This window comes from Thunnus thynnus, chromosome 17 (genome assembly GCF_963924715.1).
Source record: "Thunnus thynnus chromosome 17, fThuThy2.1, whole genome shotgun sequence".
Classification (NCBI taxonomy): Eukaryota; Metazoa; Chordata; class Actinopteri; order Scombriformes; family Scombridae; genus Thunnus; species Thunnus thynnus.
In genome coordinates, this window is record NC_089533.1 from 20,632,311 (window position 1) to 20,657,307 (window position 24,997).

The following is a 24,997-nucleotide window of genomic DNA, read 5'->3' on the forward strand; positions in this document are numbered from 1 at the left end:
GCCCCCATGATCCTGCTCAACATGATTATTATGATTATTATGATTATTACATCTCCCTCTCCCCCCTCTCTCTTTCTCTCTCAACCCAGCGGGTCGAGGCAGATGGCCACCCACCTAGAGCCTGGTTCTGCTTGAGGTTTCTTCCTGTCAAAGGGGGAATTTTTCCTTGCCACTGTCACCAAGTGCTTACTCATGAGGGAACGTTGGGTCTCTTCCATTCTGTTGGTGTTGAAACCCTTAGTTGCTCATCAGCCCTTCTTCCCATGAGTTTCTCCATCTTTTGTTCCATTTCTTTGAATGCCTTAACGACTATGGGCAGCTGATCAGCTGTATGTTGCAGCTCTATAGTCTCTCTCCTCATTTCATTGTTACCTCTATACAGGTCATCCCTGTCACTGGTCAGCTGTTGGATGGCATGACGATGATGACAATTCTCACAGCATAGAGACTAATATTCTCTGTGAACTTCCTCAACGGGATCCCACTGATCCACCACTGTCCAGCGTGGAGGGCTCAAATGCTGGCTGATGGGTGCACTGAACCCTGAAAATCCTCATCATCTGATTCATTAGCTTCACCCTGAATACAGGGACCTTCATCTTTATTGTAAAGGAATATACAAATACAACAACTTGATGATAAATCAAGATATTTATTGAACTACCAAGGGGTAGGGATGAATGGGGGGTAACTAAGCATATACACATATATACAATTAGAATAAATGAATGAGAAATTAAATTAACAAGTTATTGCTGAGAGAATAAATGAATTAATGAGGGTTATCAAAAAAGTCAAAAGAGCAATAAGGGCAAATAGTCCTAACTAAAGCCAAATATAAATATAGAGAGAGTGCTGATCATGGCGAAGCAGACTTGGTGATCCTTGGGTCGCCAAGGGGACAACCAGATGAGAACTGCTGTATTCAGTGAAGCGCTCTGATTCAGCACTTCCTCAGGAGAGGTAATGCAGTCGGATAGGTTCAGACTAGCTGAGGCCGTGTAGCAAACACACCGTGGGGTTATGTGTTTTCGGTCTTGATGCATTCAGTTGCAGTCTGAGGAGTTTGATACTGAAACTCTAACAACCAAAAAGGGTCTTTTGAACAGTCTTATAAAAAAGGTTTAACTACACGATAAAAATAGGAGATTACAAAAATTCAATATATATTCAAATGACATGCAAGATGAAACTGATACTTGGCCTGTGGCTTTAGGCAGCTTTGCAGTCTTTCTTCTTAGCTGAGAGTTCCTTTTTGGAGATTGAAAAAAATGAAAAAGACAACGGCCGAAACGCAACGAATGGGCCATAAGGGCTGACAAGGCAGAGAGGAATACAGATTAAAACAGCCACAGACAAAGAGTTGTAAAAGTTTTTACAGTCTAGTGGGTGTGTTTTAGAGGAAAGAGGATCTTTAACGCTCTTTTGGAGGGAACGCCTTGATCACTAAATTAAATTTGTGTTAAGGGAAAATCTGGCCTTCAACTAAAATTGAATAATTTTATTAATTTCTGTTATCAATGTTGACATATCATGAAAGCCAGTGGGAAAACACTTAAAAATTGCAATATCGCTTAACCAAATAAATACAGAATAATATCAATACCTTTCTAATCTGTAGCATGAGAACTATTAAGAAAGGTCTACATGATCCTAGCAATCAAACTATAGCTAAATAATACACTTGTAAGTTAATATCAGAATAAATCCATGTAATAATAGTGTGTGACTTATATCATGGTCTTAAAAAGTTGTTCCCGAAATGGTCACTAGGTGGCAATGTGGCACCGTGTAAATTAACATTTTTGAGAAAGAAAGTGAATTTCCTATAATTCCAAAATAATTAATGTGTTCAGAATTACAACAAAGGTTAACATTGGTTAGACAAGTCAAGATATACATGTTTACACATTTTAGTGGCATCTTTTGTCTCAAGACAGACTTAAAAAATCAATCACATAATCAATCCCAGTCTGTTGCTAATAATATGATGTAACTTGGAAGTCATTCATGTTTGATTTTTGCTTTGTGCAATGGCTCATCCATGGAAATAAGCTACATTTGAACTGCAACCTTTCCTCAACAATTTCATAAGACGGGGCAACTGCAGACAAAAGTAACAGGATGTTATGTCTTATTTCAATGGGTCCAGCTCTGCCTTCATGTCTGTCATTTACAGCATTTTTTCTTCTCGACATGAAGGACTCTGTTGCAGCGGGGGCATGTGTGGTATGCATCCTTGAAGTTTTTCATGAAGAATGGAATCAGGCAGCAGCACAGGACTAATCTGTAGCACACACACACACACACACACACACACACACACACACACACACACACAGCGTTAGTGTCAGGTAGTAAGTTTTTTTGACCACTACACATTTTTGTGTTTGATCATTTGTTTTTGGTTTTATTAAATGAAAAACAATTGCATTTATACAGTCAAAATGACACCTTTGAAACTAAATATGACACCCTCTATCCTTTTAGACCCTCGGTGTCAATAAGAAAAACCCACAAAAGATGAAAAAGAATTAAAAGAAGTACTGTCTAAGTAAGTTATAGTAAAATTACTTTCTGTTTAAATTTAAAGCTGTAATGTCAAATTGTGTCACTTTTGAGTTGTAGTATACCAAACTGCTATGAAGATCTGTTCAAATTGAGTGAAGATGCAGCTGAGGCTGACTGGCGATCTTATTTTGTCAATTTTTTGTGTCAACTTGCTTCACACTCTCACTAAATAACACTTTGAGAACTTTTGGCAAGATCAGGGACACATTCTCATTACATTATACTGTATGTTTGGGCTCATGCATCCCAACCTCCAAAAGTGACTTGAGTTGAATTCAGACATAAGGCTGGATTATGTATGTCAAGTGTCATTTGTTAATTTGATTAATTGCAAAATTTGCCAGACTTAAGTACAATATATGGTGCATTAATAAAGTTTCCCAAAATGTGTTTTGCTTATTGTTACTTGGATGTTTGACCGTCACTGTGCAGAATGATGCATGCAAAGACACTAGGAGGCTGTTTTCCCATTCAGCTGCAGAAGTCTGGAGAGCTCACTTTGAATCTGAGTTTAAGGCATGTATGTATGAGAATGATTTGTGACATCACTTCTAGTCTGGAGACAATTGTGCTACAGTATGTAACTTACACACAAGAGGGATGTGGAAACTTGAAGCGTCCAGTGCACATACACTGAGAATGGACTTTACAGTGAAGTAGGAGACATCTTGTGTCCAGCAGTTGAACTTTTGGAATGATAAATATTTATATATTCATACATTTTGGATTTTTCAATGAGGAAGAAGGATTAGATGTAATTTTGAATTTTAAGAACTTTTAACTACGTAATTGAACTTTTTTTGTGGAAAAACCATATCAGACACAAATTATTATTCAAGGCAGAGTATTTTTATGCATCTTAAAACATGTCTGGAGGGGGTCTTTAATGATGTGTTCTTGTCTTGGGTCTGTACTGGCTGTTCTCTGGGTCTCTTGGAGGTAACAGAGATGTACTGTTTGTATGAGGAGGTCAGTAGGGGCCCAAAAGCAAATTTTTGCCCTGGAGTCCCCTAACCAATTAATACAGCCATGCCAATCCATGCAACACAGCCTCAAAATGTTTTAAGGTGTGTTCATATCTGTATTTAGAGATTCTAGTCAGCTCAACCAGGACACATTTTAGTACAAAGTGCTGAGATACAACAACAGCCCTGAACCTTACACTCACCCACAGCAGATGAAGAGTAAGCACATCAGCCAGGCGTAAGTTCCAGCTTTGTAGGTAACGTTGGTCATGACCTGCTGTTGGCAGGATGTGCAGGTTGTCATTCCAGGAGAATTCCCCAGCGCCGTGTCGTAGCTCACAAATTTCCTTCTGCCATCTTCAGAATCGAGACCTGAACCCACGCCTCCTCCTCCGCTGGTGTACACTGATGGAGGGAGAGAGGAGGAAGGATTTAAAACAGGTGAGGTGGTGGCAAGAATAAAAAAAGAATAACTACAATGTTTCAAACTTTATTTAAACCCAACAAGAGTTTCTTAGTTTTGATGATACAAACTTACAATGAACTAGAAGAAACTATAGCTAATGTTTTTGATATGTGTCTACAGGAAGTGTGAGTTTACCTGGTGTGACCTGAGTCATGGACTCCTGTGAGGAGGGAGGAGGGGTGAACGGAGTGTGGACATGGTAAACCTTCACCCCGCTTGCCTGATCTTCAACTGGAACATAAGAAGAGGGGGAGGAGAGACAAAAGCAAGATGGAGTTGGTGAGCTAATCTGATGATGAAGATGATGGTGATGATGATGTGTGTGGACATACGTGTGTTTAGGCTTACCAGGTACGATGTAGGGGGGAGGTTCTTTTTTTCCATCTACAGTCATTGTGCTGCAGAGAGAGAGAGAGAGAGCATAGAAAGAAAGGGATTGTTGTGAAGGCTACTCTTCTTCATTAGCATTAAAGACAAAACACACTAATAATTATACATTTCGTTCTGTGACAGAAGTGACTCTAAGGTTGTTGTCCTGAGACAATTGTGATGTTGCTTCCTGCCACCAGATGGAGGTAAGGCCGGACTGATTCAGCTAAAAACGTTCATCCTGAAGCTCTGATAAAAATGTCTGTCAGCCCTTGCTGACACATATTTAGATCAAAGTGATGAAGTAGTTGTCAGCCCAGAGTATATACTGCACGGTGTGGATGTGTATTGTCAGCGGCCCTGGGAGGGGAAACGCCTGGGTGTGACTTTGTCTGGGGTGTGATGGCTGGCATGTTTCAGGTGTGGTTGCTGGAAAAAATTTTTTAGTTTCTTTGTATGTTCACACAGAAACCTCGCAAGACTCATTTGATTTATTTGTAATTTTTAGATATTTATACCACAATGACTATCCCAACCTCTCTAATTTCTATTAAAAATTTCTCTTTTAAACTACTACTTGTCCTTTTAATGATTGAGTTCACCTCATTTTCCTATTTTGCCCATACTTCATCTGTGTTTAAACTTTATTTATTAATACGACCCTGACTTGTAACAGCTGATCACATCTACAACTGCCTGTATATTTTATATATAAAAAAAAATTCAGCAGCATTCTGTATGAATGAATTAGTGTAAGGGAAATGTAGGTTTTGCATTAGCTGTAACATGTTACATCTCTGACACTGTGCTGGGAGAGTGGACAGTAAACAGTGAGGCTGATATCAGTGAGACAGAATTAAAACGATTACGCTGGGTTACACACTACATTGTCTTGTGAATCCCTTTTGCATGTGAATGCAGTTTTAATCCAGCACGGGAATGGCAGACCTGCCACTAACAATGAAAGCTACTATTCAGAGAGTTAATGACAGAATGTAAAAATCTTGGACTTTTATTAAAAAAATGCAGACAACAAAGAAACATCAACAACTGGGTTTGATTTCATGAAAATCGTAAGGATTATAGTTTTAAGACTAAAATGAATCCAAAGATTAATTGAAACATAAGTCCTTGTTTAAAAAAAGAATAAGTGCAGATTGACAGCATCTAAATATCTATGTGATATTCTACAATAAAACTCTCTATAACCTTTTGGCTACTTGTGAGGAAGCTGCCACACCTTGATTCAAGCAAACTCACAAAAAAGTGAGTAAGTATGAAACAATCAGTGTGGTTGCTGCCCTCTTACATGGTTACGTAGAACATTATTAGATGTTATTTCTGTGTTAATAGACGTCATTTCTACACGCAAACCACACCAGTGGCATGTGAAAAATGCCTCTTAAGGCTTTATTGACAAAGCTAAGTCATCCATGAATGCCACAAAACACAACAAAAACCAGAGGACAAGCAGTCAAGGGGAGGAATAAAAAGGAGTAACAATGAAATGATGTTCATTAATGGTCAAATTAAGGATTGAATATCTGTGATGTTACAGTGTTTCTTCACAATGAGACAATCCTGTCAGTCTAGAAGTAATTACTGCCATTAGTCCACAGCTGAGGACTTAGATGAGAGGACAGTGTGGGATGTGGCCTTATTAAAATATAATTAGGAAATGTGTGACACCAATCTAACCTACAAATTATGAAACACTGTCTCATTATACTATTGTGATATTATCACAGTAGAATAAGGAACAAACCTCCCAGCCGGCGCATACACACTTTGAATATTAAAGTTACATATGGAAAAATGCTGAGGTTTTATTATTATAATTAGAGCTTGTAAGTAACAAAGCAGCATTACTGTAGTATGGTTTTGAGATGCTGGCATTTGACTTCATTTTGTGATATTTTGGAGGGAAATTTATTTTTGGATTTATGAAGTTAACCGTTGGCTGTAGTTACTTTGTAGATTTGACATATTAGCATGTAAAATATAATGCATTAACTGCTCACATATAAACAGATCAGTAACTTGATAACCTTCATGTGACCAGTTCAGTGTGTGGTCAACAAGTAACACTGTTTAATGCTTTCTCTTGCGAATTTGTGTTCTCTGAGTGAGTCATGTAAAAATTTCCACGACAGGTCCCATACTGGAAAAACTCACTTAAAAGATGCACATGACTCTACCTCTCTACCTTTCTCTCCTCTCCTTTTGTCTTCTCTTTTTGTCTCTCTTTCCATAAAACAAACATAAAAACACACACTGGCGTGACTAAGCATTCATTAACACAATAACACAAAGTACACACAGAAGCTTGACTATCATGTAACATCCTGTCTGTACATGCATCTCAATTTCTCTCTCTCTCTCTCTCTCTCACACACACACTCGCTCTCTCACTACCCTGGCAGACTTTCCTCGAGCCATTCGTTACATGCACTGAGGTGTGTGTAGCCATAGTTCATCATCTGTCATCGCAGTTTAGACTCGCAGAAGATGACAGACTGCTTTGTCATTGTGTCATACACAAACACATGTACACACACACACACACACACACACACACACACACACAAAGCCTGTATATACACCCATATGTTGGTGTAGGAATGTGACGGAGCTGCATGCTTCTCTCTGTGTCACAGACTTGAGGGTGTGCCGACCGACTTGCTGATGAACTCGCTGTGTCGCACAAATCTATCTAAAATCTGTTGAGTGGGCTCATCTTGGGGGGGGGGGGGAACTGAGGTCATGTTGTGTGAGTGACAGTTTTCTTTTTTTTTTTTTTTAAGTGACAGCTGAATACAATGTCTGGTAGTGAAAAATGAGTAACATACTTCATTCTTAAAAATCTCCAAATGGGATTTGAATGTATTTCCAACATGTTTTCAGTATTGCTGTCTATGTTGCTACACAGCTTAAACATTGTACAGTTTATTCTCTCCAACCTAATTCAAGGCAGCGACCAGTTTGTCTGTTTTGATAAAGAGCTAAGTCAGGGTAGGAGTGCTGATCTTTGATAACTGGTTTCTCGTTCACTTGTTGGCTTTGTTGCACTGTGCTGTGAGCTGCTGATGTGGCATTAATTGGAAAGTTCGGGGCGTGTTGGGCTCAGGTTAGGCAGCTGATTCTGTAAAGTTGTTTCCAGCAGCCCTGGTGGCTCAACATTTTGTCTTTTTCAATGAGTGAGAAAAATAGTACTTGGAGAAGTACTGCAATGTGGCTGCAGTGCAGTCATGGTGCATTCAAGACGTCTTGAAAAAAGCAGCTTTGATCTCACTGGGATTTGCTGCTTGGAAGTTTTGAGAGTCCAATTGCAACCTTGTTTCTATTATGAAAAAGATGAAATATAACAAAAACAGTAAATGGATAGATAGAATAGAACAAATGAGAGAAGTGAGAAGCGATATAGACAGATGGATAAATAGGACACATGTTGATGTTTCTGTCATCACATGGGACATGTGGCTGCTAGTGGAGGCTGCGACTGGGTGCGGCTTCCGAAGTATTCATCTGCCACATTAAAGAGATGCTTTAAAATCACAACGGGGGAAAGTTAGTGGCAGCTGCTCAAACAATACACCTACTGTGAGAAAGGACCGAGGCACATGACCTCAGCTCAGACAGTGTTTGTTTTCTCTGAAGCTTTATTACCGAGACTCTGAATTTACTGCTGAAGTCAGATGCAGGTGCCTGGGAGTGGATTAAGGAATGGGTGAGACAGATCGAGAAAACTGGTCTAGTTAATGAGCACAACCTCCCATCTATCTTGTTCTGTTTACAAAGAAACATCCCTAAAGCAAGTAGATGAGTTCAAAATGTAAAACTGACACCAGCCGGTTAGACTTTCAGGTGATTTGCTGGTGAAGTGGTTGATCAGCAGGTTAAGACAGAAGATCACCTGCAAACTGATCTGTTGAGTTCTGTGAGACTGTCACTCTCTCTGATGCTAAGCCGGCCGATTTGTCATGTAGACAAGTTAACACCCTGAGACGCATCTGAGTCATGGGTGTGGCCATACTGTATGTGACATCTGTCCTGGTCAAAGCTGATCAGCTGATGAAGGAGGGGGTAATTTAACTGGAAATTACCCATTTAACCACTCATCACTTATCATTTCAGAGAGATAGAGATATCTTTCCAGCAGCTGTTGAATTTAATGCATCAAAGCTCAACTAGAGTGTTGTTTAAATTTTTTCTCTATTTAGTTCAATCACTGTTATTTTCGGACTGGCGTTGATTCTGATCTGACCCCTAATCAGCCAAAACACACAGGAAACATCCCCCCAAAACAAAGGTTCACTGTTCCACAGTGCTTCACTGTATATCCAGCTTACATAGAATAGAATAGGATTTGATCCAAACATGTATTTTCATATTACATTACATATTATATAACAATAAACTATATAGTAGCCTATAAATATCATGGTCCAGTTTTTTCTCATTATTTCTGTTGTTCTTTTGGTTGCGGTATAGTTGCTCATTTCATATGAATAACTATATTACAATACAAAATCATATGAGGACATTACAAACAAACTCATTCTTAACATTTGCTGTATACAATTATAGTTAATAGTTAATAATTGTAACAGTAGAATTTTCCACCTGTAGCCACTTGTCAATTTAAGACGTTATTGCGACTCTACACCACTTCAGGCACAGGTTACAGGCACAGGTTTGATATACATGAGCACTAAAACCTACACGCACCACATATTTAATCTAGCATGTTTCTCATTGTTACTATGGTTAGTATTCCTACCATTTCTACTACAGCTATTGTAATACTGCTACAGCTAGTACAACTGATGCTGCAAAACTAGTGATACTACTACCTTTACAATTACTAACTACTAATTACTAATTACTAACTAATCCAAAACCCAATCCAGATATAAGTGAACATGTAACAAAGAACCTAAAGAACACTAACTTAAAGTTAAAACAACACCCACGCATGTACAGAATAGAACAACATCAGATCAAGTCCATTAATATCCAAAATGTCTTTAGTGAGTGAGAGTGAGAAGATTTCACAGGAGATCCACCTTCTCTCTAAAAGCACACTCTGTGAAAGACACTAAATGTTATAGTCTGCAGATGCACAGACATCAATAAGCACAATGGAATAAATCTTGGAATTTATTGTTATCCTTGACATTTGTTGACGTGTGATTTAATGCCTCCTTTCTCTTTATGTCATATAAGGAGTCTAACATCCCCACAGGTCCTACAGTAATAGTTCTGCTAAATGACAGGTTCACTCTAAACCTAGAAATACCGGACTCTAGTTCACAGAACAAGAGAGAAGGAGAGTTTCACAGCTGCATGTAGTGTGGGCTACACCCATGCCTTTACATGTTGTATAAAACTTAAAATGCCAAATAATAACTAAAACAAATGAACAGAAACAAAAAGGAAAAAGCGAACTGCAGCAAACATGACCAGGAATAAACAAACAAACAAAAAAATTTCTTCTTGTCTAGCAATTTCCTCCAGACTCAGCTGGAGCCTATAAAACCTCTTGTGCTTGTCATCACATTGCAGTAGTAAAACCACAACAGATTTAGCTCAAAATGAATGTATTAACAATGATTTAATAGGAGTTAAAATGCTGGAGATAAAAAGTCCTCTTTTTTCATCTTAACTTTATAATAGTAAACAGTCCTTTCCTGCCTAAGCATTTAAGATATTGTTGATTTTATTCACTGGCTAAACATCAACTGTTACATCTTCAGTTTTCATCTTACAAACTCAAGAAACATAAAATCTGATCTCTCAATCCTACAGTATTAAATCAAATCCTCTCTCTGTACATCACATATTCATTTCTGACAGTCTTACCTTGGCGGGGTGTTGTCGTCAGTATGCAGAGATGTGTGTGTGAACTGCTGCTGATGTACAGTCCAGACAGGTTGTAACTGACAGGTTCACCTGTCACACCTGTGCCTCTAAAAGCCTCCCTGGACACACCCACTGCCCTGCCCTAATTGACAAAGACGTGAATATGCAGCGGTACATGAGTCACTCTGAGTGACTTTCAAAGGCAGTACTGCTCATTTTTACCTTGTTCTTTGTTTCTGAGAAATTGTTGAGGGAGTGTGTGTGTGTGTGTGTGTGTGTGTGTGTGTGTGTGTGTGTGTGTATTTGTGTGTATCACTCTCTGAAGTGAGAATAACCTGTTTCCCTCCTTTAAGCAGACGATATGATTTAACACAGACTTGAGGCGATCATTGTTTTAGTCCTGGAATGGGACCAGAGGGCCATTGACAAGCTCTAGTGACATAAGTTTACACATGTTTGCATTCACTAAAAATGGACCATTTCCCCCCAAGAATGATAAAAATTCAAAGTTGTTCCCTTCACGTTAGCATGAAACACTTGGATGATGATATTACACTAAAACTCCACACTGAAACTCAGACCAATGACATTCTTAATATGAGGTGGCTCCTCATATTAGGTTGAACGATCTCACCCATTTGCTCATATAGAAGAAATTCTGTGAGACTTTGCTGCCTTTAAATGATTAATTAACAAACTGGTTGTAAAGTTAAAGTTAAATGCAATTTTTTCAGGCTATTTTTTGAAATCTGAACATGAATACACACATTTGTGTGCATACAGTGTATGAAGAAACCAGACTAAGCTTTAGGCAAAAGTCCTAGGAGCAAAATGGTTATCTAGGGCAAAGGTTGCAAGAATTCCTCATATTCAGTATTCAGAACAGACACATTTTGGACTAAATATACATTTAAACAAGATTTGTCCAAACGATTTTGAGCTGTCATGCATAATTTTATAGGTATAGAATTTTGCAACTTTCAATGTTGTATGTAAATACAGTAAAGAGTGAAGCAAAGTAAATTTCTCAGTATGGTCAGTGACCCATGAGCTATAAAACCACTAGCGTAGAACAAAACTTTGACATTTTGGGAAATATGATTATTTGTTTTCTTGCGGAGAGTTAGACGAGAGCATTGATACTACTCTCAATCTTCTCATCTAAACTCTCCACCAGAAAGCGAATGAGCATATTTCCCAAAATGTAAGACTATGTGTCTTTTGACTGCATTTTTCCTGTGTGAATATTTACTACATTTGATTTTGTTTAGCATATAAAACCTGCCCGAGTGTCCTTTTGTTATGTTGGCATTATTGAATTTCAGCTCAAAAGATGTCAGCTTTATGTCAGCTGGGAGCAGGCCAGTTCAACCACATTTTTCTACTGTTGGTCACTGGATCACAGAGTACTGCTGGGGGTTGAGTGTCTGTCCTAACATGTAAGAGGCTGGAACATAATAGGGATTTGAACCAAAGACCAGTCAGCCTGGAGCCCAGTCTTATCAATCCAGACATTATTTCTCTGTCTAATAAAGATCCCAGAGTTTTCAAATGTTACAAACAAGTCTGGCTAAAATACTGTAAAAATGTATACATTCATAAAAATGTGTATTTCAGTAGTAGTGTCATATAACTTTAATAAAGTGCTCTGATGCAGTATATACAGTATATATATATATATATATATATATACATATACATAGGATTCAAGAGGCATCCATCTATGTGTTGCAAAGTGGACAGCAATTCTATTATGTGGAAAGAGACAACACATTTTGATCCTTGTCCACTATAAAATGGAAGTCTCTTTCAGTGTATGTTGGTGGTAAATGTAAAGAGAGTTTCATTTCAGATTACCTCAACATTTAAAATAAGCCAACCCACTAAAATAGTAAATATTTAAATATTAAATACATTTTTATGTTTAGCTTCCGGTTCTTATTTTATATTCTTCCCTCACCCCCCCCAAAACAGGTGGAGGATCTATGGAGCCAAAGGTGTGTGTGAGAGTGTGGGGTGTTTCCCTTTGCATATGATGTCAACTAGGTGAGGTGGCGTTAGGCGTGCGTATGTGTGTGTGTATGTGTGTGTGTATGTGTGTGTGTATGTGTGTGTGTGTGTATGTGTGTGTGTGTGTGTGTGTGTGTGTGCGTGTGTGTGTGTGTGTGTGTGTGTGTGTGTCTGTATGTGTCTGTGCAAGTGTGTGTTTCGATGGGCCTGATGAACCACATTCCAGAGAGTAGACCAATCCTTACAGAGTTTTTTACATTCCTGTAGAAAGGCTGAGGTATGTGTGTGTGTGTGTGTGTGTGTGTGTGTGTGTTTTGATGGCTAGAATTAAAGTGCAAATAGACAACTTTTTTGCTTTAACTTATCATTATGAAGTAAATGTTGATTGCACAGTGTAATGGCTATAGAATAATTAACATCATCTGCATTTAGATTGGTTCTCTATAGGCTTTACATTCAGTATGTAATTCTGTCTGCTACTGGGTACGATCTCCCGGGAAAATGAAGGCTCGAAAAGAAAGTGTGTCAACCATTGCGCAACCAAAAGAGGAAGAGAATAGCGCTTTTGTTTATTGGTATCTATATCTCATAATAATTTGTTAGGTGGCCAACCTCTTTCTATGGTCTTATTGCTATATAATAAATGTGGAATACAGGTAAATCTGATGACACACTACTTATATCTGCGTATGCTACTTTTAGTTGCATTTAGTATATTACCTGAATAAACTTGTCTTTTGATTTCTAGAGGGCTGTCTTCCCGTTAGCTACCGTGGCTAACGGGAAGACAGCCCTCTAGAAATCAGTTAGCTAAGCTATCAGCCCTACAGCCATATAATACTGGATCAGTATCCAGTCAGGCTGGCTGTCAGGCTCATCTACTTGTTCATGAAAATCAACAGACAGAAAATATGTTATCACCGTCTCCATTGCGCAGTTTCTTTCATTTTGCAAAAACATAAACATGCTACCAACCCAGGCTTTTCTGAACACATACTAAGGAATCTGCTTTCATGTCTCCATTGTAGACAAAATGAATGAACAAACTCATCCTTTTTCTCCTAATGTTATTTCTAATGTTACTCCCCTTGTTTCAGTTAATTGTTTGTGTGAAGCAATAACTCAGACTATCTTATTAGTATGAAATGCACATCATTACAATAGTTTTTGCCTGTTCCCAAATTCAATATAAAATCGTGACGATTTCAATTTACCTGTTCAGTGAACATGCTTCTTTCTTCTCTCCTCTGTTTATCATTTTTTCACAGAGCTACGCTTTGAGGAAAACGGAAAGCAATCCAGTTCTCTTTGTGATAGCAGTGCTTTGAAAAATTGTCTGTTTCCATTTTAACTTGGATATTTTTTAGAAATTTCAAGGCAGAGGTTGGTCCCCTTTTCCCTATAATAGCTTGGACAGAATGTTAATACTGATACTAATGAAAATGCTAATGGTAATGATAATTCATCTATTTTTGATACCCAAGTATTCTATTAAAGAAAGGAGAAAACACACAGAACCAAATTTCTGGTTATGCTACTAAGATTAGAACCAATCAATAAAAGTAATAATATTGAGTTTTATCCATACACGCAAACTTCTGAAACCAGTGCAACAGGTAAAAATACCAACAACAGGGTCAAATCAAACATTTGGCAAGGCATAATACATGTCACAAGACATAACTACTTATAATTGGATGGACATATAAAATAGTTAAGTTCAATATGAAAGCATGCAACAAATTTACAAATGCCTTTTTGTGCATTTGTAATTTTTTTGTGCAGAAATAGCCCTTTTAATGAGGATATTTACAAAGAATAGATTCTCTGACACTGACAGCAGGTTTATCTGTCACTTTTAGCATTTAGTCTTTTGCTTTTAGCCTCAAGCAGATAGAAAAAAGATAGCCAAGCTCTTAACGCTGCTCTGTGATTTAAAAGGGGTTTAAAAACTGTGGTATGTACTGTGGCTTGAGCACAGCTCTGGGGAGCCTAATTATCAATAAAATCTATTTCCAGTTTTGGCCCATCTTAAAGTGAATAAGCAAACAGTGGAGAAATTATTATTCTATTTCTCTTTATGCTGGTGAGAAACAGAATCTGATTTTAGCCACATTCCTTTATAGAATAAGATTTTGTGTTTCTTTTGGTTGCTCAGTGTTGCCTAAACTTTTATAGGCTGCCTTGATGTTTCTGTATTTGTTAGTGCTAACATAAAATCAAGATGTCTAATACCAAGAACTTGAGTTGAACTGCAGACATCCCACACTGAACAATGACCTAATCTACAGTAATTTCCTTAAAAGGTATAGTTGAGAATCATCTCCATAACATTGGACATCAATACCACACGTGTAACTAAAGAGGACCTAGAATTGAACCTTGTGGTACACCTTGTTGTTTAAGGGGCAGAGGAAACACAGACAGTGTTTTCTGTTTGTCAGGTAATATGAAAATAATTGGTCCAGCAGATAAAAATGCACTCCTGAAGCAAAAAGAATGCTGTGATTATTTTAATATATCACTTCATTTGGAGAAGATCAAAAGAAGAGAAGTAATGTGTTTCATAATCAGAGAAGTCAAGTTAACCTAAAACACTTAAAAAAACAGCTGTAGATAAAACTACAAATGATTACAAGTGAATACAGTGTTAAATAATGGCATAAAATAAATAAATGTGGGAAACATCATATATGGGACACTTCACACTATTACAGTACACTTCCATAAAAAAACATAAACTCTGACTCAAAGGTGCAAAGACACTCATATCAGTATAACATATTTTAATATATTACAATGTAATGGTTTAAGCATCTTTTTTGATAGAGATGAAACAGGCACGGCAAAGTATAGGTGGAAGGAGGAAGGAGAGAGGGAAGGAATCGGTGATTAAGGAAGTGAAGGAGGGAAGTGGGTAGAGTCAAAAAAATAAAAATAGTCTCTGACTCACCTGGTATATAAACACTGCATGAACAATATGAGTTAGACTGTGTTCATCCACCTATGTCTCCATGTACCTGCTGTCTTTGCTGTCTGCCTCTCTTTCCATCTCAATGTCTGTCTGTCTTTCTTTTTAATCCATCTGACTTTGTCTTTTCTTTTGTTTACCTGCTTGTCTGCCTTTTAGTACTCTTACCCTTTGATGCTGTTCTGTTCAAAAGAATAAATGTAGCGTGGCTTAATGAACAAGAATGAAGTCAAGATTGCTTTCACTTTTAGGTTTATCGTGAAACATTTCAGAGTCAGATATTTTTCAATCAATGGGATGAAGACTAAATCATTTTAAAAGTGGAGCAGGTTTTCAGTTGAGGTTTTTTCAAAAGACATTAAACATTAGACATTAAACATCAGAGAGCAATTATTTTTGGCAGCATTCAACAATTATAGAGCTTCCATGAGGCATTTGACAGCACTTCCATACTTCCATACATAAGATTATGGAATATATTAAAACTCTTTCCTGAGTAGTCTCTGACAATTACAGTTTATGTATGTGCGACTATACCAGTAATCCATTGAGAGAAATACACTACCAAGCAAAAACTGTCTCAGAAATGCACCGTCACATCCACTTTAACACTTGTTTTGTAAAGGTGGTTTTCATGTGTACATTACAATGCATTGTAAAGGTTAGATTTAATTGTATGTTCTGCACAAGATGGTTTTACATGGCAAACTAGACATTCCCACACTAAGGCTGTTTTACAGCTTTTCTTTTACCTGCCATCAGTGAATACACTGCAAGTAAGGTGTGTCTAAAGAGCTCACACATACACAGACACATACACACACAAACAAACTGAAACCTGTGGTGTGTCTTCCCTTCTTTTATAGAATGTTAAACACCTTACAGACAACACAGCTTTACATAAGACTGTATTGTATACACATAATCATCTCTACTTTGTACAATACATACCTTTGGACTCTTTAAAGTGACATCTACTACGGGGTGGACCTAATAACAGGAACACTTGACTGTGTAATGTAACCCAATCCGATAACTTTTCAACACTATGGAGACTTTCAGAGAGATGTTTAGTTTTTATATTTATATGATCTACTAGAACTTGTATCTATCTATTATTTTGTACTATCAAGTTTAATACTGTATATTATTTACTCTGCATCCTCTGCTATACAATATAGAACATAATGAAAGAATTGATCATTTGTTTTGATTTTCTGTGTTTGACTTTACTCAGATAGCAAGATCATGTATCAGTTTATTAATATTAAATAAACAATGCCTGATTCAGTAAAAACTGGCAGCTTTCCTCATAAAACAAACCAAACGTAGCTACAGGATCACAGTGTATTATACATTTCTTTGTGAAACCAATTAAGAAAATCTTGTGTAATTGTTCATATTTACTACTTATAATTGGAATAATGTGCATTTGTATAGTTATATGTATAATTGTATACAATTTAATGTCAATAGTCCATCCATAATTATATGCTATGATTAATAACATATAGATGAGCTCTATGCTGTTGCTAGAGATCTGGGAAGATAGTGAGGCACTGATGTGCATCGCTGGCTGTGAGTCAGACTCAAACCTACGACACTGAGAGCACACACTGCGGCATGTGACCTGGCCTGCTGAGCTACCAGAACGTGCTGACAACATCACTTCCTGTCCACTTTTTTTTAACCACAGAGTGGATGATGAACCAGTTTTTTTTCCCAAGACAGCTGGCTACCTGTTTGTTGAGAGGGTTAACAAAATTTTAAGGATATTTTATGGTTTATTTGGCTCATATTTTGTAAGTATATTTAGATTTTGTTGCTTATTTTTGAAGCATGTTGTCAGTCAATGTAACCTGTAACAAGAAATCATTCAACTGATTCTTTTATTGATCATTTTCAGTTTTTCAACCCTTCATAACTGATTATATAACAAAATAATGGTCCAGCCTGCAACAAAATCAGCAGCAATTGGGGTTAACTAGGGCTGCAACTTAGGTTAGTTTATAACATGTCAGACAATAGTGAATAATGACCATTACAGTCAAAGGTGATGTCTTCAGATGTCTTGTTTTGTCCGACCAATGGTCCAAAACCCAAAGATATTCAGTTTACTATCACGTATGACAAAGAAAAGCATAAAATCATCCCATTTGAGAAGTTGAAAACAGCAAATCTTTGGGCATTTAAAAAAAAAAGACTTAAACAATTATTCAATTATAGTTGGGGATTACTTTTCTGTTAATCGACTAACTGATTAATCAACTAATTGCAGATCTAGGGTTGGAATAACTTTGCAATGCGCCTCTCAAGTCAGTGAAACAGTGCTAATGGTGCTGTTGTCTGCTGGATTTTCTAACATGAAGTTAATGTAGACGCTCTCTTGTTTGTCTTTCTGTCCATGACCATAAACAAATAAATTGTGGCTTCTTTACAGTACAAATCATTTTGTATGAACAGCATGGCACCTGACACTGAGACTGTGATTGATTACAGTACAAATCCAAAAGCTTGTGCAATGCAAGCATTCAAATTATATATTAAATGTGGGTGTGTGATACCACAGGGACAAAAAAGCATGTACACACAAAGCAACCAAAAGTGGCCCCCAGTTCTTGGCCTTGTCGATCTCTAAAGAAGTTACACACTCTAAACAATATGACGGACAGCTAAGCAGACTGAGCTGCTCCCATTGTCAGCAAATTGAAAATTAAAATGCATTTTTTAAGTATTTAATGCTAAAATGTGTTTTAATATACCAAAAGAGTTCAACAGAAAAGTTACTTTTGGGTCACTAATTGTACATAGCAATAGTGCATACTGTATTCTACATAGTGAATGAATTTCATAATGTAGGTCACTATACATTGTGTGATTTAGATAAGTGAGAACACACAAGAAGGTGAAGAACAGCACATTGCATAGTGGATTAGTATTTCTTCTACTGAGTCCATCAATATTCTGACATGTCAGAGTGCATTATTGTACCACTGCCACTGACTAAAGAAAAAAGGGAGGCTGTGTTTCCACTGTTGGAGTGGGAGGATAGGAAAATGTACATTTGTTTATATTAAAATGTCACTATTTATATGACAACATGGTATATTAGTTAAACATAAAACCTGAGGATAAATGGTAACCTGCTTCTTGACCATGTGAGAGTATATATTACAGATGAGTGTGACAGCATAGCCTTAGTAATTGCTGTTATCATATCACAGTTATCATTGTAGAACATAATGATTGTTAAACGTTTCACACCCCATCCCACACCAGAAACAAAAATAGAAAACATAAAAAAGTTTGTAACATTCTGATCTATAAGCTTCAGCTCGACTGTGCAGTAGAATGACTCCGATTGATGGTAAACGTGCGTCCTGTCCTGAAATAGTTTTCTATTTCCTCCAGCGAGCGGTTGCGAGTCTCTGGGATGAACACTGCCGTGAACAGCAGACAGAACACACAAACCACTGTGAAACACAGGTAGGGCACGTACAGGCCGTAGCTGTCCACCAGGTGTGAGAAGGCATGAGTGAGCATGAAGGCCGTCAACCAGCTAACAGTCACACACAAGCCTGAAGCTACACCCCTGGCAACCAATGGCAACACCTCTGACATCAACAACCATGTGATTGGCCCCCATCCCATGGCGTATCCTAGGAGACAACCAACAATGTGATGTCAAAGCAAACAGCTCATATTAAAGCAGATCATGTCAAAGTACGTTAAATGCATAAATAAATAATTAAGCAGTTTGAAAAAGACACAAAAAAGATCTGTTTACTCCTTTACTCTTACTCATTTGAATTTAAGTGGCACTGCATAACCGCACCGTGACATTTGAAAAATTTTCCCAACCAGTCAAATAAATTGTGAGAATCTGATCACCTCAACCAGTTTAATTGAGTATGAGAAGAGTATGACAAAATAACCTGAGGACAAACGGCAGTTTGGAGAGACGCTCACATTCAGTTATTTTCTGTGTGCTCATAACTTGTTGGAACAAGACAGAGGGTAATTAACAGCAAACAGCACATGCTTAGTTCAATATGGGGACACATGTCTTACAGGTTATCAAATGTCAGTCCAGTACAAAAGGCTAATTGTATCTATGTACCCATGTGATGTTTGTTTACAAGTGCTAGTTTGCTTGTATCTGGGCAGTGTGAATCTAAATGAACTTAAAACAAGACTATACTTCACCATCTTAGTTTAGCCTGTTAACATGCTAAGATTTGCTAATTAGCACTAAACAAGTACAGCTGAGGCTGATGGGAATGTCATTAGTTTTGAAAGTATGAAGACATAAACCAGAGTATTGGACACATTAAAATTTTGAGCTGATAGCACTGGAGGAAAAGTCAGAGGATCATGAAAGTCATTAGAATTCATATTGACCATGAACATCTGTAGCGAACTTCATGACAATCCAATTGTAGAGAAATGTCATTTAACCATAAACCTCATGGTGGTGCTAGATGAAAATCTGTCATTAGGAAACATTTTCTGGGTATCATGACTGTCTCAACAAAATTTGTGCCAATACATCTAGTAAATGTCATGCTATTTCACAGAATAAATTAAAACTTTAACTTGCTAATGGTGCAAGAAAAAAGGTCAGGGGATCCCAAAAGTTATTAAAATGTATTCCTCTAGGGGCCTTTACAAATTGTACCAAACTTCATGGTAATCCTTCTCATCTGTGTCAAGATATTTCACACTGGTGTCATCCTCATGGTGGCAATGGAGAAAGTGGACCACTTAAGTCAGCACGATTCATCCTCTGGGGAACATTAAACATAAGCATATGAACCATGTATTAATCTGAACCAAATTGGTGGACCAATTGCCCAAATGGTAGATCAATATCGCCATCCCTACAGCCATGCTGCTAGTATGGCTAAAAACAAGGGTGTGATTAGGTAAACTATGGATTTTCAGCCAAATGTGTTGGTTTTGACACTCACCAAATATAAACACCACAGTGCTGATGAGAGGGATGAGGTCTGCTGACGTTTGATGGCTGGCATACAAAATGTTTCCAGTGTAGTTATTGGGGCTGTAGTCCAAACTCGCAGTGAGGTTTGGAGGGGCGGGGCCAGGAGGGCAAGGCGTGGTGTGGGAGATCATGGTCAGAGTCAGACTGGACAAGAACATCAACAGACTCGACATGTACAGCAGAGCTTTGCGTCCTGCCCTGTCCATCAAACAGGCTGCCATGGCAACAGAAAAGAGGCGGACTGCACCTACAATGGCAGCATCATACCTGACAGATACATAACAAGAGTTAGTCAGTCTTTGTAGGATCCTGGGATTGAAATTGACAATATATGATTTGCACAGTGCTTGTGACCTAACTGGTGGAAAGATCAGACATTTATAGCATTAGAAAGTCAAGTCAAGCTTTAATAGATAATATAGATATATGTGAACAGAATGGATCTCCTACCTGGGCTCCAGCGAGACTTTACTCTGGGAAAAGATGGGCTCCAGGTAAACCAGGATGGGAGTGATACCCGTCATTTGCTGCAGGAAACGCATCACCACTGAGATGATGATTGGCCGGTAATAGACAGGTGTGGCCAGCTGGGACAATGTGACTTTACTCTGTGTGCTGATGCTGTGCTGCATTAGGAGACACACACACACACACACAAAACCCCCCCACAAAAACCTATGTGAGTACTATGCGTTTACTTATTTTTTTTAATTCACTGAAATCTATGTTGGTGTACAAGATGATGTTATAACCTTAAAACCTCCTCCGTCTCAACCTTAAAACCGATATCAGTGTGTTTCCACTGGTTGATTGAATGTCCCCTTAAATTGTTAAAACACATTATATCTGCTGCTGCCTCTCACCTGTATGGCACTGAGCTCGATGTGTGTGTCGTAGTGTTTCCCTCTCAGCCAGCGGAGGGCCTTCTCAGCCTCCTGCTCTCTGCCCAGAGAGAGAAGCCTCCTGGGGGAGCAAGGCATGAACGTCAGCAGCACAACCATCACTACTGCCGGCACCTCCCCTGCCACTGCAAGCCACCGCCACGGTACCACCAGACCTGTGCATCATACATGATGTTGAGATTATGATAGCAGGAGCAAGAATGCAGGAAAAAAGTGAGACTCTTCACTCATATCTCAACTTGTCTTGTGGCAGCATTGCATTTTGGTCTGTTTTGATGCTGTTAAGATTAGTAGTTTATAATAGTAAACTACTAATCTTAATTTTCTAGTCATGATAGCAGTAGTTTATGCAGCAGTATTGGTTTGTTCTTACCCAGAGCATAGAGCGCCAGGGCTCCAAACACAGCAGTGATCTGAGGGCAGGATCCCAGAGCTCCTCTCACTGCTTTGTGGGAGATCTCTGATATGTAAACCTGTGACACATGATACATAACTAACACACATACAGCCACAACCATTTACGTAATTGATGTCATCACAAGCTCAGTGATAGAAAAGGGGTCAAGTTCCTATCTACCATTGCAAAGAACAGGGGTTTTGTTACAGGCATTGGGAGTTGGAACAAAGAAGGGGAAAACTTGCATAAATAAGGAAAAAAAGAAAAGCTTCTGTAACCATGGTAACCTACGGGAATGGATGCTGCAGTCATCCCCCCGGCAACACCTGTAAGGAATCGGCCAACTTGGAGCATCCACAAGTCCACGGCCCCTCCCAGCAGCATGTAGCTGAGAAAAAAGATAAAAACACAACACACACAAACATCATGACAAACCCCAATTACACTGTTATGTTTTTACTGCTGTGTGTGCACTTTTAAATACATGATGGCATCAATGGATTTAAGTTCATTCAGAACAGAGAATGAACAATATTATTGTCTCCTTTTGCAATTTTATTGGCTGGACCGGTCACGGACCAGCCCTGTAACTGCGTTTCTCCATGAGTGAGTGAGTGCATGAGTGAGTGATGAAATTATACCATTGGTCAGCCAGCCAAGTGTTGGGGTGTCCCCATTGGCCGTTGCTCTTGTTGTTTTCACATTACGAATGATGAACAACAGCATTAAACACGAGTCTTGCAGGTAAAACATGCGACTCATGTAGCTGTTATATCAGGTTAGTGTGGGGCGGCTGCTCTGCAGTGGGCTTGATTTGACTGTAGCTGTGGTAACCAGGTAGAGATAAGCCTCCTGAATTTGCACCCAAAATGCTGTCAAAACTTTCATTTGCAATTTCTACCACAGCCTCCATGATCATCGACCAGAAAAGAGGCAGAAAAAAGGTGCATAGAGGCATGAAAGGGAGCCCACAGTTAAAGCACCCCAAATAACCATCACTCTGACAAAACCCTCAATACAGAGTGAAAAACGAGAGACTGCAGAGTCAAACAGATGAAAGAGGGAGCGGAATTAACAGATAATTAATAGTTATAATTAGAATTTTATTTGATTCGAAAGAAGCTCTCTTTCAAATCAAATATCCCAAGATATGAGTGAAAAGTACTGTTCTTGCAACTGCATTTATAACCTTTTTTTTTGACTCAAACATCGCTTACCCATGTCATGTGATAAGCTACTTCAGTGCACTTTACCAGCAAATATTACTGGGACCACTACAGAAAATTGCAGATGAACATTTAATATCCAGGAATTCACATTATAAACACTACCACTGACTATCCCTGTAACAAATTGGCCACAATTTCACACATTCACCAAACACAGTCCAGCCATATATTAGGTTTTGACCTAGTCTTGTTTTAATTTTGCATCTATGCAGTTGTTCCTCCGAGTTTTCCTGAATCATGATGGACATGATTGTAAAAAAAATAGTAAAATTAAATGCAGTTTGCATTTTCCTTCTATAAATAAGGGTGTGAAATTACAATCATGTGACATAATTTACTCTTAAAGGCTCAGACAAAACAATATTTTCAGATCATATTGTTTTATTGTGCTCTTGAATATAATACATAATACACCTTTATTTATATAATAAAATAACTGAGATTTACCCAATAGTCGAGGGCACTGCTGACATCATGATGCTCAGCTTCCGTCCAATCATGTCGTTGAGCAGCATGGCCCCCAGCCCGCCGGCTGCTGCACCCAGTGTGTAGATTGAGCCAAACCAGGCGGCCTGCTCCGTGTTCATTCTGAGCCGAGGGTCGGCATCAGGGCTCTTGAGCTTTGGCAAGACAGGGGATGGGTAGACGAGGGAGTAACCAAAGCTGAAGTTCCCCAGGACAGCCGCAAAGACAGCCAGGAACAGTTTGGAGTTACTGATCTGGGATGGAGGGATGTGGATAAATTAAAACGCAAATGATAAACTGCATAGATATTTAAGAAAAGAAGCTAATCTACTATATTCAAGTTAAAGGGAAGTGTTTGCCTAAATATTAAAGTAAATATCAGTGTTGATCTCAGAAATTAATTTAATAGAAATAAAGTACTCAACATTTACACTTGGCATCTGGTAGACTGTTCCCAGACTAAACTCAGCATTTTCTGCAATCTAACATCGCTTCTAAATGCTGTTTTTCCATTATACCTCTCATTCTGGCAATCAATTTCAATGTTGTACTGAACAAGAACTAAACAAATTCAGCCGGATGAGTGAGACAGTAATCCATAAACATGTGAAGGAGAATTCATTCTTTGTTGTTCTTGCAAAATTAAACACTTACACATCTATGAGCTGTTGATGTAATTTTACGACACCAAATTTAGGGAATAGTGCTCTAAAATAAGTTAAATATTTCTAACCTGAGATTCAGATGATGTTGGTCTTCTATTCAGCAGAGGAGTCTTTTCATCCATGTCCGCAGCAGTGGACTGTACAGCTGTTCGATGGCAAATATCAGCCTTTCTCAAAGGTGTCTGATTTATCTTATCTGTACTGCAAGACAGATGAAATATTACTAAAGTGAAAAAAAGCGTCCAGATGGTCCTTCTTTATAGGTTAGGAATTAAAAAAAAAGTTACATATGAAGACTTTTGTTTAAAAGCAGTCACGTCTACCTTGCTGAAGTAATGAACTTGATGTTCCAGTGGGCAGCATGCAGTCCAGGGTTTTCCAGTCCGACTGAAACTGACAAAGGCTAGCTACATGTCAGACAGTCACAATGAAAGTGAAACTAAAGACTGTGTTTACACTGAACTTCCATAATTGAAATGAAATTGGAATTTAAGGTGTGAACCTCATTTGTGGAATGAAAACTGTTGCAGAATATGGACTCAAAATGTTGGCTATTGTATTGTAGCTTAATTGGCTTTAAAATGACATATTGGTCAGATTATTGTAGTCAGTAGTGAGTCTGTAAAGTCCAGTGTAAATGAAGCCACAGTGTTGTAACCTGGTCATGAGCAGTAAGCAGAAGAGGAGGATGAACAGCGTGATTCCTGAATTGGGCCATTTATGAAAAAGCAGAAGAGGAAGAAGAGAACCAGATCCCCTGCTAGCTGAGTCAGAGGGAAGAGAAAAGTACAGACTGCTTCTCCCTCAGCCCACACATCATGAGATTTACCGCTTCATTACAGCCACACACACGTACACTAACATACACACATATATAAGCATGGATACACTCATATTAATTGATGAAAATGTGTGTTTTTTAAATTTAGATCACATTGCTTGCTATTTTTGTTTGTTAAAGTAATAGTCTGTCATAATAAAATTTCCATATCAAAAATTCTCTTTTCTACTTGTGCTGACTGATATCAAACAGTAATAAACTTTATCCATAGAAGATGCAAGAAAAACAACCTCAAGGTGGTATTGTAGCTGAAAGAAAAACACCAAAGATAAAGGAAATCAT

The 24,997-nt window shown here is 38.2% G+C and overlaps 2 protein-coding genes across 2 annotated transcripts; both read right to left on the reverse strand.

The window, feature by feature from the left end:
* Nucleotides 1-632: 632 nt before the first annotated feature.
* LOC137201424 (lipopolysaccharide-induced tumor necrosis factor-alpha factor homolog) lies at nucleotides 633-10,298 on the reverse strand. Its single transcript, XM_067616481.1, has 5 exons — nucleotides 10,234-10,298; nucleotides 4,351-4,400; nucleotides 4,138-4,233; nucleotides 3,740-3,941; nucleotides 633-2,287 (listed from the first exon to the last, which is right to left on the reverse strand). The coding sequence occupies exons 2-5, from the start codon at nucleotides 4,394-4,396 to the stop codon at nucleotides 2,170-2,172; spliced, it is 462 nt and encodes a 153-aa protein (XP_067472582.1). The 5' UTR covers nucleotides 4,397-4,400; nucleotides 10,234-10,298; the 3' UTR covers nucleotides 633-2,169.
* A 7,650-nt stretch (nucleotides 10,299-17,948) lies between these two features.
* On the reverse strand, nucleotides 17,949-24,241 carry slc2a6 (solute carrier family 2 member 6). Its single transcript, XM_067570748.1, has 8 exons — nucleotides 23,943-24,241; nucleotides 23,192-23,463; nucleotides 21,807-21,903; nucleotides 21,492-21,591; nucleotides 21,080-21,273; nucleotides 20,667-20,842; nucleotides 20,185-20,483; nucleotides 17,949-18,873 (listed from the first exon to the last, which is right to left on the reverse strand). Exons 1-8 carry the CDS (start codon nucleotides 23,994-23,996, stop codon nucleotides 18,545-18,547), a joined length of 1,521 nt encoding a protein of 506 aa, XP_067426849.1. The 5' UTR covers nucleotides 23,997-24,241; the 3' UTR covers nucleotides 17,949-18,544.
* Between the last annotated feature and the right edge of the window lie 756 nt (nucleotides 24,242-24,997).